Source organism: Cervus elaphus, chromosome 3, assembly GCF_910594005.1.
Source record: "Cervus elaphus chromosome 3, mCerEla1.1, whole genome shotgun sequence".
Classification (NCBI taxonomy): Eukaryota; Metazoa; Chordata; class Mammalia; order Artiodactyla; family Cervidae; genus Cervus; species Cervus elaphus.
In genome coordinates, this window is record NC_057817.1 from 33,760,001 (window position 1) to 33,775,054 (window position 15,054).

Here is a 15,054-nt window from a genome sequence, read left to right on the forward strand (position 1 = left end):
AGAGAACAAAGGGATTCGCTCAGAGATCAGAATACGAAGCTTCCCCTCAGCATCATGGGAGGAGATAAAATAATTCATTCTATGGTCTCTGTTCCATTAAGACTTGGTGCTTTCTTCAGTAACAGTATGTGAAATGTATCTGACTTTGAGTCCCCACTATAGAAGTGGAATTATTTTTCACTGCAGCATTTCTGAGTCTTTTTCTTGTTCTTTACTCTGAACTGTAAAATTAAGTTCATAAAGGCATTTGGCAAGGGTGGAGGAAGCTTCCATGTTACTAATGGCTAGCACTGATAAGTTGTTTTCATGTCTCTTTAACAATCTGGGGAAAAAAAAAGAAGTTCATCAGTATTCGAGGTCACAAAGAGAATTCCTATGGATCTGCAAATTTAGAAACTAAAGTTTTTAAGAAAACAATACAAAGTTTTACACCCAGTACATGTTAATACAGCATTGCAGAATAGAAGGCAGGACCTGGAGAACTACTGGTTTAAACCCATTCAGTTTACAGATGAGTAAACAGGCCAGCTTGAAGCACCCCAAACTGAAATGACTTTCCAGCTAGTTAAATAGTAGTGACAGACTCAGGCAATATGTCTGCCTGTTTGCCTTTTCTCCATGGTACTTTTCTAAATAAGGGAGGCCACCCAGGATAATTCTGTATTCTTCCTCATTCATGCCTCTAGAAATTCCGATCAGGTCTCTATAACAGTAAAATTCATAGCATCAACGAGTGTGACGGTATTTGCCAAGGGCTGGGAGGGAGGTGGAAGTGAGGGATTACTGATCATCAGGCATAAAGTTTCAGTTAAGCAAGATGAAGCAGCTCAGAGATCTGCTGAGCAACACTGCACCACAGCCAACAACACACTGTGTACGTGACCATCTGTCAAGGCACAGATCTCATGTTAAGTGTCCTTGACAAAATAAAATAAAAATTTAGATGTCAGAAAACAGCTGGAGAGGAACAAAAATGGCTGCCTTTAAGAGATGACTTGAAAATAGAAAATTGTATGTATGATAAGTTTCTTTTTATTTTATTAAGTGAAACAAACCAGGCCAACATTTGGCTTAACTATCACCTGAATTCCACATTACTCCATAAAGAAACTGTTTTAAAAAATCTATAAACTTTAAAGAAATTTCTACCTCCTCAAATCACAGTGTTGATGTGACTGTGTATATGAAGAAGAGAAATGAGAAACGTGAGTACTGTCTACAAACAGTGATGCCAAGGGTTGCAAAGCACAGGGGTAAATCAGGCAGAAATGGAAGGAGGGATAGATATGTGATGAAGAAAGTATGTATAGTAAAATGTCAATGGTAAAAGCTAGGTGACTGGTATACAAGTGCTCACAGCAAAATTATTTTTTGCCTTATGTGTGAAATTTTTCACATTAAATGTTAGGGAAAAAATCAAGGAGTATGAAATTATTCAAGAACCCATGAGATTCAGTACGTTCATTTAAATAACCCTGAGTAAAAAAACTACCAGAAAGGGAGATGAAGACTTCTAAATTTTGAATGAAAAAATGTAAGGAAGCAATTTATGGGAATAGACAAAGAAATTCAAAGCCAGAATTTAACATATGGGGATTATAGTCATTTTTACCATAGCAAACCAAAGTAAAACAAAACAAACATGCAAAATTATTTTAAAAAAACTGAGATTGATGACTAACAAGTTGGGCATCTTTTCATACATTTTTTGGCTATTTGGGTATTTGCTTTTATAATTTCCATATGTGTATATACACCACACACCCAAAAGAATGGCTAAAATTAAATATTAAAATTAAAACAGCAAATGTTGGCAAGTATGTGGAGCAACTGAAGCTCACTCATACAATACTGGAGGGAGTGTAAACTGGTAAAACCTCTTTGGAATCATTCGTTATGTACAAAAGAGCCAATGAATCACCAATCTTTCATAAAAATTCAACAGAAATATGAACATATATGGCCGGAAAATGTTCACAGAATGTTCATGGCAGCATTATTAATAGTCCTAAACTGGAAACAACTCATACGTCCATCACAAATAGAATGGAAAAAAGAAATTTGAGTATATTCATACAACAGAAATCTATACTGCTATTTGTACACAGCAGTATAGACACACACAACATGAGTGAATTTCACTACCAACTGAGAGAAAAAGCAAACTAGCACAAGGAAAAAAAATATTAAATGATTCTACTTATATAAAGTGCAAAATCAGGTGAAGTTGACCTATGATGTTACAGATCAGGACAGTGTTCCCACAGATGACAATGGGGTAAAGACTGGGGGGTAGGGGACACACAGAGGGACACCGTGTTACTAGTGTTGATCAATTTCATAATTTGGATGGTTGGTTATGTGGGTGGTTCACTTTGTGATAGTTTATTGAGCTTCACACTTCTTTTTAACTTTTCTTTAGGTTAACAAATTTTTTAATTAACTATACAATATCTACAACTTTATTTTCTGGAAAAGAAAAAATAGTCATACAAACTCCATTTAAAAATATTCTACTAAGTATAACCAAATTATTTCCCCTATAGTGAATGAATATTTTGACAAAGCAAAAAACCTTTAAAGTCATATTTTCTAAACTGATAGTCACATGTAAAAATGTGTTGTTTTATTTTTATGTTGCATGGATAAAACTAGAAAGACTAAATTTAAATCACTAGGATGATTTTAAAGTAACAATTTCATTTTTTATATAAATTAATATCATTTATTTTGGGGGGTTAGGTTAAAGGATTAAATAAGCACTCACTAGAAAAAAATGAAATATGCCCTTTACTATATATTCTTTCAACTTCAACTTTCAAAAGTTCCTTTATCTTTTTGATATGTTTAACAAAGGATAAACACTGTGTTATTTTAATGCACTTAACAGGTAAGAAATAACTTCTAAGTAGGATTAGTAAAAACAATTTAAGTCACAGATCAGCTTTTAGGAAAATACTGCAGTTTGAATACAAGTTTATCTTATTTCCTTCCCAAAATGAATAAAAGAAATTTACTTTCTGAAGAAACTAAATCAGAAGAGTTTAGGACTTACAGAGACACAGACAGTGTGAAGCAAAGTGAACACACCCCAGCATGGTGAGATTCTTCTCACCACCCCACTCCCAATCCTGCTTCCATAATGCAGGCCCCCACAGACTTTCCCTCAAGTTGCTCATTTCTAAAGGCAAGAAAATCAAAGATTCTTCCCTGGAGAAGCAATCTCAATAGAGACTGACATTTGAGGGGTTTCAAGGAATCAAACTGGTTCATCAGGGACCACCCTAAAATGGCAATCATCAGTGACATGTGGGGTCATGCACCCAGAGCTTCCAGCAAGCTGGCAGGTATTTCATTCTTAAAATACAGCATGAAGCCCCCAATTCCAAACATTCGAGGATTCTGAGTAAACAGCAACCATACTAGGAGCCAAAGAAAATTAAAAAATACTGGCAGTATCTTCGGGCTTCCCTAGTGGCACAGTGGATAAGAATCTACCTGCCAATGTGGGAGATGCGAGTTTGATCCCTGATCTGGGAAGACTTCACATGTTGCAGAGCAACTAAGCCCGTGCATCTAACTCTAGCACATGTGCTCTAGAGCTGCAACTACTGAAGCCCACGTGCCCTCGAGGCTGTGCTCCACAACAAGAGAAGCCAGCAGCAGGAGAAGCCTGCGCACGGAAACTGGAGAGAGTAGACCCTGCTTAACACAACTAGAGAGGAGCCTGTGCAGCAACAAGCGCCCATCACAGCCAACAATAAACAAACAGGTCAGTGTGCGCAGTCATGTCTGACCCTCTGGACTGTACCCTGCCAGGCTCCTCTGTCCATGCAATTTTTCAAGTAAGAATCCTGGAGCGGGTAGCCATTTCCTCCTCCAGGGGGTATTCCTGACCCCTGGGTCTCCGGCATCTCCTGCACTGCAGGCAGATTCTTTACCACGAGCCAACAGGGAATCCAATAATTATATAAAAAATACTGGTAATATCTTCAGAGAGAGATGAGCAGGCACTGTATTCAATCTATGAACAGAATGCTACAAAACAGCAACAAGTGGCAACTTGAGCTTTCAGAATTTAAAGCATGAGAGGTGAAGTATAAATTCAATAGATTTGATGATAAAGTCAAGGAAATTTCCAGAAAACAGATTAACAGACAAAAATAAATAAAAGAAAATCAGAGGGTCACTCTACAAGGGTCTATTATTCAAAAAAAGCCAGAAGTTCTAGAAATGGGAATAGACAATGGAGAGCAGGGAATCATAAAAAGAAACATTTCAGAAAGTTTCCCATTATTGAAGGACATGAATCTCCTGACTGAAAGGACCCACTGAAATGAAATGCCCACTTCAACAACAACAAACCACACCAAGACACAGCATCATGAAATTTCAGAATATCAGAAATTGGGAGGGAAAAAGAAAAGACCCAAGAACTCCCAAGGGAGAAAATAGATCCCATACAAAGGAATGGGAACCAGAATGTCCCTGACTTCTAAACAACAAAGCTGCGTGCTAAGAAGACAGGAAAGCAGTGTCCTCAGATTGTTAAAGGAAAGCAATTTTTTCAATCTAGATTTCTATAATCTAACCAAACTATCAGGAGTAAGGGTAAACTAAAAATATTTTCATACATGTAGGGCCTTGAAATTATGGAGGAGGTGCCTTACCACATGAGAGAATAAATCAAGTAAAAGAAGTAAGTAGGATTTAAGAAAAGAAGGTTTCAGGTGTTTCAGTCAGAAAGGCCCTTCCTTAAGCCCCTGGGGCAGACGGAGCAATCTCCATCCTGTGTAACATTCAGAGGAGCCTCTGAGCCTCTGCTTGGCCCATCACCCTGACCCAGTGGGATCTGTGGAAACTGGAACTGTATGTTCTTTCTCCAACATGTTATACCATACTTAAATAAAAAGCCAAGTAAAATGATGAAACCAAACTCTCTCCTCACCAGCCCCCAACCAACCCAACCCCCTCAGCCTGTGGAAGTATCCTCAGAGCCAGATAGCTATAGGGAAAAGTCAGCATTTGTCCAAACGTGCTTGGAAAGGCCATCTTCGAGTCCAGGTCTGTGATCCCCAGGTGCCCAGCCCCCTAGAGACCCAAAGAAAGTGGCCCCTCCCAGCCATAGCTGGCCCCGTGACCAAGGGTACACCTTCCTCATGAGTGTGTGACAGGCAGGCCTCCAGGATGCCCACGAGAAACTCATGGAACTGATGAAATTTGTACCGTACAGTTAATGTAAGATATTTTAATTCCAAACCATGTAAAACAACAGAATATATAATAAAAAAAGCTAATAGCTATTTGAGCAAGGTGCTCCCTGGGTAAGTCAGCGACAATGAACTTGTACAAGTCAGTCTCTGTTCTCGGTGAACTAATACTTCCTCATGTGGTTGACTCAAAATACTGAGCCAGAGTAAGACTGATGAAGAGAATTACCTTCAAAAATATGCTATTAAAAGTATGCAGAGAAAGATAATGTACAACTTTACTAGATAGAACAGAGTGCGGATGCCAAGGTAATTATAAAATGATTCTTCCTGGTTCAAAAAGGTGTTGCCATGACCTTCTAACCCATTGCTGAAGTACCCATAAAACACTCCTTTACCCTCTTCTCTCCAATCAAAACTTTTAAGAAATATACATGTAATGTTTTCTACATATTCTAACATAAAGAAGACGTTTGTAAAAACACTTAATTTTTAGTGACCGATAAAATTGATTGCATTTAATAGGTCGATCTTCCTGGTTACAGAAGAATCATGTGTTTATGTTTAAATGATTCCTGGCAGTGATCAGTGGCCATTTAAAAGGTTTACAGAGTTATATGCTATTAAGGAACCAAGAATAAAGGATAAAAAAGTAAAAAAGAACTGTAAGCTACCTTGGCCATTCATAAATATCTCAACTTGTAACAGTAACTAATAACTGAAATTTCATTCATGAATATGTTGTGGATATTTAATAATATTTATTATTTTCATGTTTCAGAGTATTCTATTTAATTTAAAAGAATTATCTGTAAATTTGGCATTAGAATACAAATGTAAATATTTTTAATGAAAATTTGCAACTTTTTAATGTTTTGACACAGTTTTCTATTTGTCTTTATTTCGGATACCAAAATTATAAAACATCTAAGTAATATACTTTTGTTGTTGTTTCAGGGCTTAGCGGTGAATTTATCCTGAGCATGTGAATATAAAAAGATTACTAAATATTAAAAAAAAAAAAAAAAAGTTTCAACAAAGAAGGAATTCCCAAGGACAGCTGTTGTCCAGGCCAATGAAGCAAGCTCTCCAGACTGCCAAGGCCAGTTTCCAAATGGAAAAAATGCAGAACTGACAGAGGTTTACAACTATACTTAAGTTTTTAGGTAGCTTATACACAGGCTTCAAACATACTGATTGAAATATATGAAAAAATCAGCATTAGGCCTATAAAAAGCTAATCAGGAAGCAAGACAATCATTAACCCCAGAAAAATAAAGAAAAAAAAATGTAAAACAGTAGCACACGGCTCAGCATCAAACAATAAAACAATACCAGATACAAGATGTAACAATTATGAGGAAAGAAAAAGGCGTGAAGAGGAGAGGCTTTAACAGGGTTCCATACAAAGAGGGTCAACAGGTAAAGTGAAAAATAGGTCAGTTATAAACATGCTACTTAGAAACATGGAGGCAAAGAGCCAGAAAAATAAACTCAACTTGTTGAAAGCTGTCTCTTGGGGGTGGGTATGAAGGGTGAGATAGGGGAGTATTAACTTACAGTCTGTTATAAATAACAGCTTTATTGAGATATAATTCATACACCACACAATTCACCTGTTTAAAGTATATAATTCAGTGGAATTCAGTATATTACCAGGATTGGGCAACCATCACCATCAATTTTAGAATATTTTCATCACTCCAAAAAAGAAACCTAACACTCATCAGCAGCCACCCTGCATTTTCCCTAAGTCCTCCCTTCGTTGTTTTCAGTTTTGAATTGTGGCAAAACACACACAGTGCCAAGTTTACTCTGTCAGTCGTTTGTAAGTGTTCGGTTCAGCGGCACCGAGTATACAGACACTCGGGCAGCCATCACCACCATCCATCCCCAGAACTCCTTCATCTTCCCACGGCCACTGAGAATTCCCCACTGCCTGCCTCCCCAAGCCCTTCTATTTGATTCTTCCAGGTACCTTGCATGAGTGGAATCAAACAAAAATTGTCATTTTGTGTCTGGCTTATTTCACATAACACAATGTCTTCAGGGTTTACGCATGCTGTAGCATACATCAGAGCCACATTCTTTACGAAGGCCGAATAATACTCCAATACTCCATTGTGTGCACACACATTTTAGTTATCCTTTCACCTACTGATGGACATGTGGGACTGCTTCTAACTTTTGGCTATCATAAATAATGTTGCTACGAAAATGGTGACTGAATATCTGTTCAATTCCCTGCTTTAAAAAATAAATAAATAAATAAATAAAATTTTAAAAAAAAAACAAAATAAAAATAAAACAAACAAACAAAAAAACAATTCCCTGCTTTAAGTTATTTTGTGTATATACCCAAAAGTGAAACTGCTGGATAAAATGTTTAATTTTTTAACTTATTTTTATTTTTTCACCTTAGGGTGCGCTGGCCTTCATTGCTGTACGGATTTTCTCTAGTTGCAGTGAGCAGGGGCCACTCTCCAGTTGCAGCGCACGGGCTTCTTATTGCTTCTCTTGTTGCAGCGCACAGGCTCTAGGCGAACGACCTTCAGTGGTTGCAGCACAAGGGGCTCATCAGTTGTGGCTCATGGGCCCGAGAGCGTGTAGGCTTCTGCAAGTTGTGGCACATGGGCTCAGCAGGAGCAGCTTGTGGGCTCTGAACGTGGGCTCAGGAGTTGTGGTGAATGAGCTTAGTTGCTCCGTGGTATGTGGACTCTTCACGGACCAGGGATCCAACCTGTGTCCCCTGCACCGGCAGGGGAATTCCTATACAGTTCACCACCAGGGCAGTCCTGGAATGTTTAATTTTTTGAGGAAAAGACATATTGCTTTCCACAGTGGACATATCATTTTATATTTCCATGAGCAATGCACAAAGGTTCCAATTTTTCCATATCCTTGCCAACACTTGTTTTCAGTTTTATTTGTTTGTTTTTAATAAAAGCCATCCTAATGGGTTTGAAGTGGTATCTTATTGTGGTTATGATTTGCATTTTCCTAATGATTAGTAATGTTGAGCACGTTTTTATGTGCTTATTGGCCATTTATTTATTTTCTTCAGAGAAATTTCTATTCAAGTCCTTTGCCCATTTCTGATTTGGTTTGCTTGCTTTTTGTTGAATTTTAGGAGTTCTTTATATAGTCTGAATATTAACCCCTTTATCAGATATTTGACTTGTAATTCTTCTCTATCATCCTGCTGACTGTCCGTTTATTCTGTTAATACTGTCCTCTGACACGCAATTTTTCTAATTCTGATAAGATCAATTTATTTTTTCATCTGTTGCCCCTGCCTTTAGTGCCATATCCAAGAATAACTGCAAATCCAACATCATGAGGCTTTTTCTAAGAGTTTTATAGTTTTAGCTCTGATGCATTTTGGATTAATTTTTGCATATAGTGTTTAGGTAAGGGTTAAGCTTCATTCTTTTGCATGTGAATTTCCAGTTTTCCCAACTCCATTTGTTGAAAAGACTATCTTTTTCTCACTGAATAGAGAACTGGCATCCTTATAGAAAATCATTTGACCATATATGCAAGGACTTAGGTCTGGCCTCTCCAATCTGCCCCATTGGTTAGTATGTCCGTCTTTATGTCACTAAGGACAGTATACTCTTTTGATTACTGTAGCTTTGCAGAAAAATTTGAAATCAGGATGTGTGAGTCCTCTAACTTTGTTCCTCTTTTTCAAGATAGTTTTGCAATTCAAGGCTCCTTGAGATTCCATATGAATTTTTGAACAAATTTTTCTATTTCTACAAAAAATGTCATTGGAATTTTGATAGGGGTTGCACTGAATCTGTAGATTGCTTTGGGTAGTATTGACATTTTAACAATATTAAGCCTTCTAACCGAGGAACAAAGGATGTTCTATACATCTTCTTTAATTTCTTTCAGCAGTGTAAAGTTCTCATGGTACAAGTCTTTACCTCCTTGGTTAATATGATTAAATATTTTATTCTTCTGATGTACTGTAAACAGAACTGTTCATTTTTTTTTTTTCAGATCGTTCATGATTAGTGAAGAAAAAAAAATCATTTTATTTTTAAATAAAATGGTTAGATAGCATCACCAACTCAACAGACGTAAATTTGAGCCAACTCCAGGAGACAGTGGGGGACAGAGGAGCCTGGTATGCTGCAATCCATGGAGTTGCAAAGATCAGAATGACTTAGCGACTGAACAACACCAACAACATGTATTACACAGATAAAAGATAAATACATCAAAAAGAAGAGAAATATATTGCAATTCTCCAAAGCTCAAGTTTAATCAGAAAGGAGATAAACTATGTTTAAACAGTTTACATTATTCAAACAACCAGATTTTGAACTTTCCAAATTTTAAAAAATGTGAACATTTCATACTCTTCAGTATACTGTACTGTAAAATGAAAGTAAATTTCCACATATCTTCCTGTTGACCTGTGATTTTCTTATTGCAAATATAATTTGCTTTAGTTTTTTTTTAAAAAATCACACCTTGTAACATATTCCAAAAGAGATTCCATATATCAACAGAGAATTATCTTCTGATTTCTTATATTCTCTTCCTTACATCTATGGGTTTTGCCAGATTCTGTCAGTATTCCAGGGACTTCCCTGTGGCTCATACAGTAAAGAATCTGCCTGCCTGCTCTACCAAAACTTCTCATCCCTGGAGATATTCAACAGACATTCTATATGGAGATTTCAATCCAGACTGGGAGAGTGAATGGAAAGAATTTAATGGATTTCTTTAATTCTTTTGTTTCTACTATTCCAGGATCACAGCAACTGAAGATGCCAAAAGACATCTGGAAGGTTTAGAGTTAAATAAAATAACAAAATCAACAACAAAACAAAAACAGTAAAATGAAAACTTTTGGTTCAATAATTAAATGTAGCCAAAGCGGCTTTGCTATAAAGCTAACAATGTGCAACTTGAATGTGAGGAAAAAGTTTTAAATTTATTTTTAGAATTTCAATTGTCCATACAAATTCCAGATCAGAACTCTATGAAAAAATGAATTTCTGAGGCCGTTTATCCATCCATCTATCAATAAAATATTTATTGAATTGCTATTATATTCCCAACATTATGCTAGGCACTGAGAACACAAAAACCAAAATAAATATTCCTGCTTTCACAGGTCTCATCATGTAAACAATAACATGCACTCTGGAGGAGGCACCTCCGGTCCAGGGCAGGGAGTGAGGGAAATTCAGGAAAGGAAGAGGTGACCGGAGCTGAGTCTTAAAGAGTAAGGAGGAAGTAGGAATGATCTCTTACTGTACTGTAGGTGTGCATGCTTCAAAGGTTACTCAGAGAAAATCTGTAAGGGGGACATTGTTGTTCAATTGCTAAGTCGTGTCTGATTCTTTGTGACTCCACAGACTGCAGTAAGTCAGGCTTCAGTTTTCTTCACCATTTCCTGGAGTTTGCTCAAACTCATGTCCATTGAGTCGGTGATGCCATCCAACCATCTCATCTTTTGCAGCCCCCTTCTCCTCCTGCCTTCAGTCTTTCCCAGCATCAGGGTCTTTTCCAATGATTTAGTTCTTTGCATCTGACTGCCAAACCACTGGAGCATTAGCTTCAGCATCAGTCCTTCCAATGAATGCAGGGATGATTTCCTTTAGGATTAACTGGTTTGATCTCCTGGCTGTTCAAGGGACTCTCAAGAGTCTTCTCCAGTGCCACAGTTCAAAAGCATCAGTTCTTCAGCGATGAGCCTTCTTTATGGACCAACTCTCACATCCCTACCTGATTACTGGAAAGACCACAGCTTTGACTACATGGACCTTCATCAGTAAAGTGATACCTTTGCTTTTTAAGATGCTGTCTAGGTTTGTCCCTTTCTTTCCAGGAGTAAGTGCATTTTAATTTCATGGGAGCAGTCACCATCAGCAGTGATTTTGGAGCCCAACACCATAAAGTCTGTCATTGTTTTCATTTCTTACCCCATCTATGCCATGAAATGACGGGACCGGATGCCATGATCTTAGTTTTCTGAATGTTGAGTTTTAAGTCAGCTTCTTCACTCTCCTTTTTCACTTTCACCAAGAGGCTCTTTAGTTCCTCTTTGCTTTCTGCCATTAGAGTGGTATCATCTACATATCTGAGGTTGTTGATACTTCTACTGGCAATCTTGATTCCAGCTTGTAATTCATCCAGTCTGGCATTTTGCATGATGTACTCTGCCTTTAAGTTAAATAAGCAGAGTGACAATCTATAGCCTTGACATAGTCCTTTCCCAATTTGAAACCAGTCCATTGTTCCATGTCTGGTTCTACTGGTACTTCTTAACCTGCATACAGGTTTCTTGAGACGCAGGAAAGGTGATCTAGTATTCCCATTTCTTCAAGAATTCTTCACAGTTTGTTGTGACCCTCATGGTCAAAGGCTTTAACATAGTCAATGAAGTAAAGTACATGGTTTTCTGGAATTCTCTAGTTTTCTCTATAATCCAGTGGATGCTGGCATTTATCTCTGGTTCCTCTGCCTTTTCTAAATCCAGCTTGTATATCTGGAAGTTCTTGGTTCACATACTGCTGAAGCCTTGCTTGAAGGATTTTGAGCAATATTTTGCAAGCATGTGAAATAAGCACAATTGTATGGTAGTCTGAACATTCTTTGGCATTGCCTTTCTTTGGGACTGGAATGAAAACTGACCTTCTCCAGTCCTGTGGCCACTGCTGAGTTTTCCAAATTTGCTGGCGTACTGAGAACAGCACATTAATATCATCATCTTTTAGGATTTAAAATAGTTCAGGTGGAATTCCATCACTTCCACTAGCTTTGTTCACTGCAATGCTTCCTAAGGCCCAGTTGACTTCACACTCCGGGATGTCTGGCGCTAGGTGAATGACCCTAGCATAGTGGTTATCCAAGTCATTAAGATCCTTTTTATACAGTTCTTCTGTGTACTCTTGCCACTTCTTTTTAATATCTTCTGCTTCTGTTAGGTCTTTACCATTTCTGTTCTTTATTTTGCCCATCTTTGCATGAAATGTTCCCTTGGTATCTCTCTTTTAGAAGAGATCTCTAGTTGTTCTCATTCTATTGTTTTCCTCTATTTCTTTGCATTGTTCACTTAAGAAGGCTTTCTTATCTCTCCCTACTATTCTTTGAAACTCTGCATTCAGTTGGGCCTATCTTTCTCTTTCTTCTTGCCTTTTGCTTGTTTTCTTTTCTCAGCTAACTGCAGGGCCTCCTCAGACAACCATTTTGCTTTCTCGCATTTCTTTTTCTTTGGGATGGTTTTGGTCACTACCTCCAGTATGATGTTAAGAACCTCCATAATAGAAGAAGCAAGAATTGCAATCCTATGGCCTCCAGAATGAAAACCACATCATAGAAAACTAACCAAAATGATCACATGGATGCCTTATGTAACTTAATGATTCTATTAGCCATGCTGGTAGGGCCACCCTACATGGTTGGGTCATGGTGGAGAGTTCTGACAAAATGTGGTCTACTGGAGAAGGGAATGACAAACTACTTCAGTATTTTTGCCTTGAGAACTCCATTAACAATATGAAAAGGCAAAGAGATATGAAACTAGAGATGAGCCCCTCAAGTCAGTAGGCGTCCAATATGCTACTACTGGGTAAGAGTAGAGAAGTAGCTTTAGAAAAGAGGCTGAGCCAAAGCAAAAACAATGACCAGTTGTGGATGTTTCTGGTGGTGAAAGTCAAGTCCAATACTGTAAAGAAACATATTGTTAGGAACCTGGAATGTTAGGTCCATGAATCAAGATAAACTGGATGTGGTCAAACAAGAGATGGCAAGAGTGAACATGGACATTTTAGATATCAGTGAACTAAAACAGATGGGAATGGAAGAATTTAATTCAGATGATCATTATATCTACTACTGTGGGCAAGAATCCCTTAGATGAAATGGAGTAATTTCTTAATTACTCCATAATTACCACAATTACTCTTAATTACCATAATCAACAAAAGAGTCCAAAATGCAGTACTTGGGTGCAGTCTCAAAAATGACAGGATGATCTCAGTTCCTTTCCAAGGCAATCCATTTAACATCACAGTAATCCAAGCCTATGCCCCAACCACAAATGCCAAAGATGAAGTTGAACAGTTCTATGAAAACCTAAAAGACCTAGAACTAACACCAAACAAAGATGTCTGTTTTATCATAGGGGACCAGAATGCAAAAGTAGGAAGTTAAGAGATATCTGGAGTTAACAGGAAAGTTTGGCCTTGCGAGTACAAAATGAAGCAGGGCCAAGACTAACAGAGTTTTGCCAAGAAAACACACTGGTCATAGCAAACACCCTCTTCCAACAACACGAGAGATGACTCTACACATAGACATCACCAGACAGTCAATACTGAAGATGGAGCAGCTCTATATAGCCAGCAAAAACAAGACTTGGAACTGACTGTGGCTCAGATCATGAGCTTCTTATTGCAAAATTCACACTTATATTGAAGAAAGTATGGAAAACCACTAGGCCATTCAAATGTGGCCTAAATCAAATCACTTATGATTATATAGTGGAAGTGACAAATAGATTCAAGAGATTAGATCTGACAGACACAGTAGGGTGGAAAGCCGTATGAGAAACTACTTACACGTCAGTAAGATGAAATGTTATAAAACAGAAATGTTAAAAAGACAGAATCAATAAGGAAGAGGAACACAGCACAGGAAAGGCAGCACACAGATGCCAGCATCTGAGCTGGATTAAGGAAGGCTTGCAGATGCTCAATGGGCAGCAACACAGGGATGATACAAAAGTGTGACACGAAAGACATCTAGGGTGGTTGCAATCTACATGTGGTTTAATTTGGCTAAAACTGAAATGCAGCAAAAGAAGGAGTAGGAAGAGAAATACAGTGAGAAAGGAAGGAAGAAGTGATCCTATAAGTGAAGTTGGGAGATGCTTAGTGACAAAACCTTCATATTTCTTTTTCTGAAAAAACTTTATTTTTAAATTGAATGTTAAGAGTTTTTCTTATTCCTCTGTGGGAATACTTGATACATGAAATATAGTAACTTTTGTCATTGCAAAAACTTTTTTTAAACTTAAGTTTTATTCACTTTAAATTTACAGAAGTTTTAAAGTTTGATATAGTTAAAGTAATTGCTTTTTTGTAATTTTTGCCTCTGTTTTTATGCTCATAAAGTCCAGTTGGAATGTAACTACAAGAAATATTATCAAGATCCAACATAGGTAAAATAGGAGGAAGAAAACCAAAGTAGATTCGATTAACAGCATGTGAGAAGAGAGAGAGTAGGACAGAAAAGCGCTGTCTGGAAGGCAAGATGCATTAAAGGACAACTTCCCAACTAAGGAGCCTGAGTTGAGTCAGCTGAAGATGGAGGAAGAATACTAAAAAATTATTTTCAAGGTTCAAAGGAGACAAATCCACATTTGCTTTCTCAAGAGTTAGAGTTGTTTCCAGTTTCCATAGATTTATAAAATCCTAAATTTTTCTCGTAAGTCGAAGAGTCTTAGCATATCTATGACTTTGATGGTTTCATTAAAATGGCAATTATCAAACTGAATTACATTCTAATTCCACATAATTCAAGTAATCAATTCATTTTTCCTCCTAGTAAACTCCCAAGTTTTCTCTTACAGACCTACTTTTTCCTCTAAATCCTATGACCAACAAGAAATTTAACTTAAACAAGTTCAAGAACACCTTTTGGTTGTTTCAACTTCCACTTTTGTGGCTTTTAAGAATCTATGACAGTCTACTTTGACATAAGCTTTTGGACATATCCAAAAATTGATGAGAAAAACAGTGAATACAATGCAGATATCTAACCTTATTAACTTACAGGTAAAAGTAAAATGATATATAAATTCACTCTGACTACAGAA

The 15,054-nt window shown here is 37.3% G+C and overlaps 1 protein-coding gene across 1 annotated transcript in view; it reads right to left on the bottom strand.

Annotated features, from left to right (window-relative positions):
• The window catches only part of ARID2 (AT-rich interaction domain 2), a 179,446-nt gene that overhangs the window by 1,275 nt on the left and 163,117 nt on the right, over nucleotides 1–15,054 (bottom strand). The window contains exon 21 of the mRNA XM_043886363.1: nucleotides 1–322. This exon is cut by the window's left edge and continues 1,275 nt beyond it. Coding sequence (XP_043742298.1) covers nucleotides 178–322 — 145 coding nt within the window. The 3' untranslated portion in view covers nucleotides 1–177. The remainder of the gene's footprint in view (nucleotides 323–15,054) is intronic.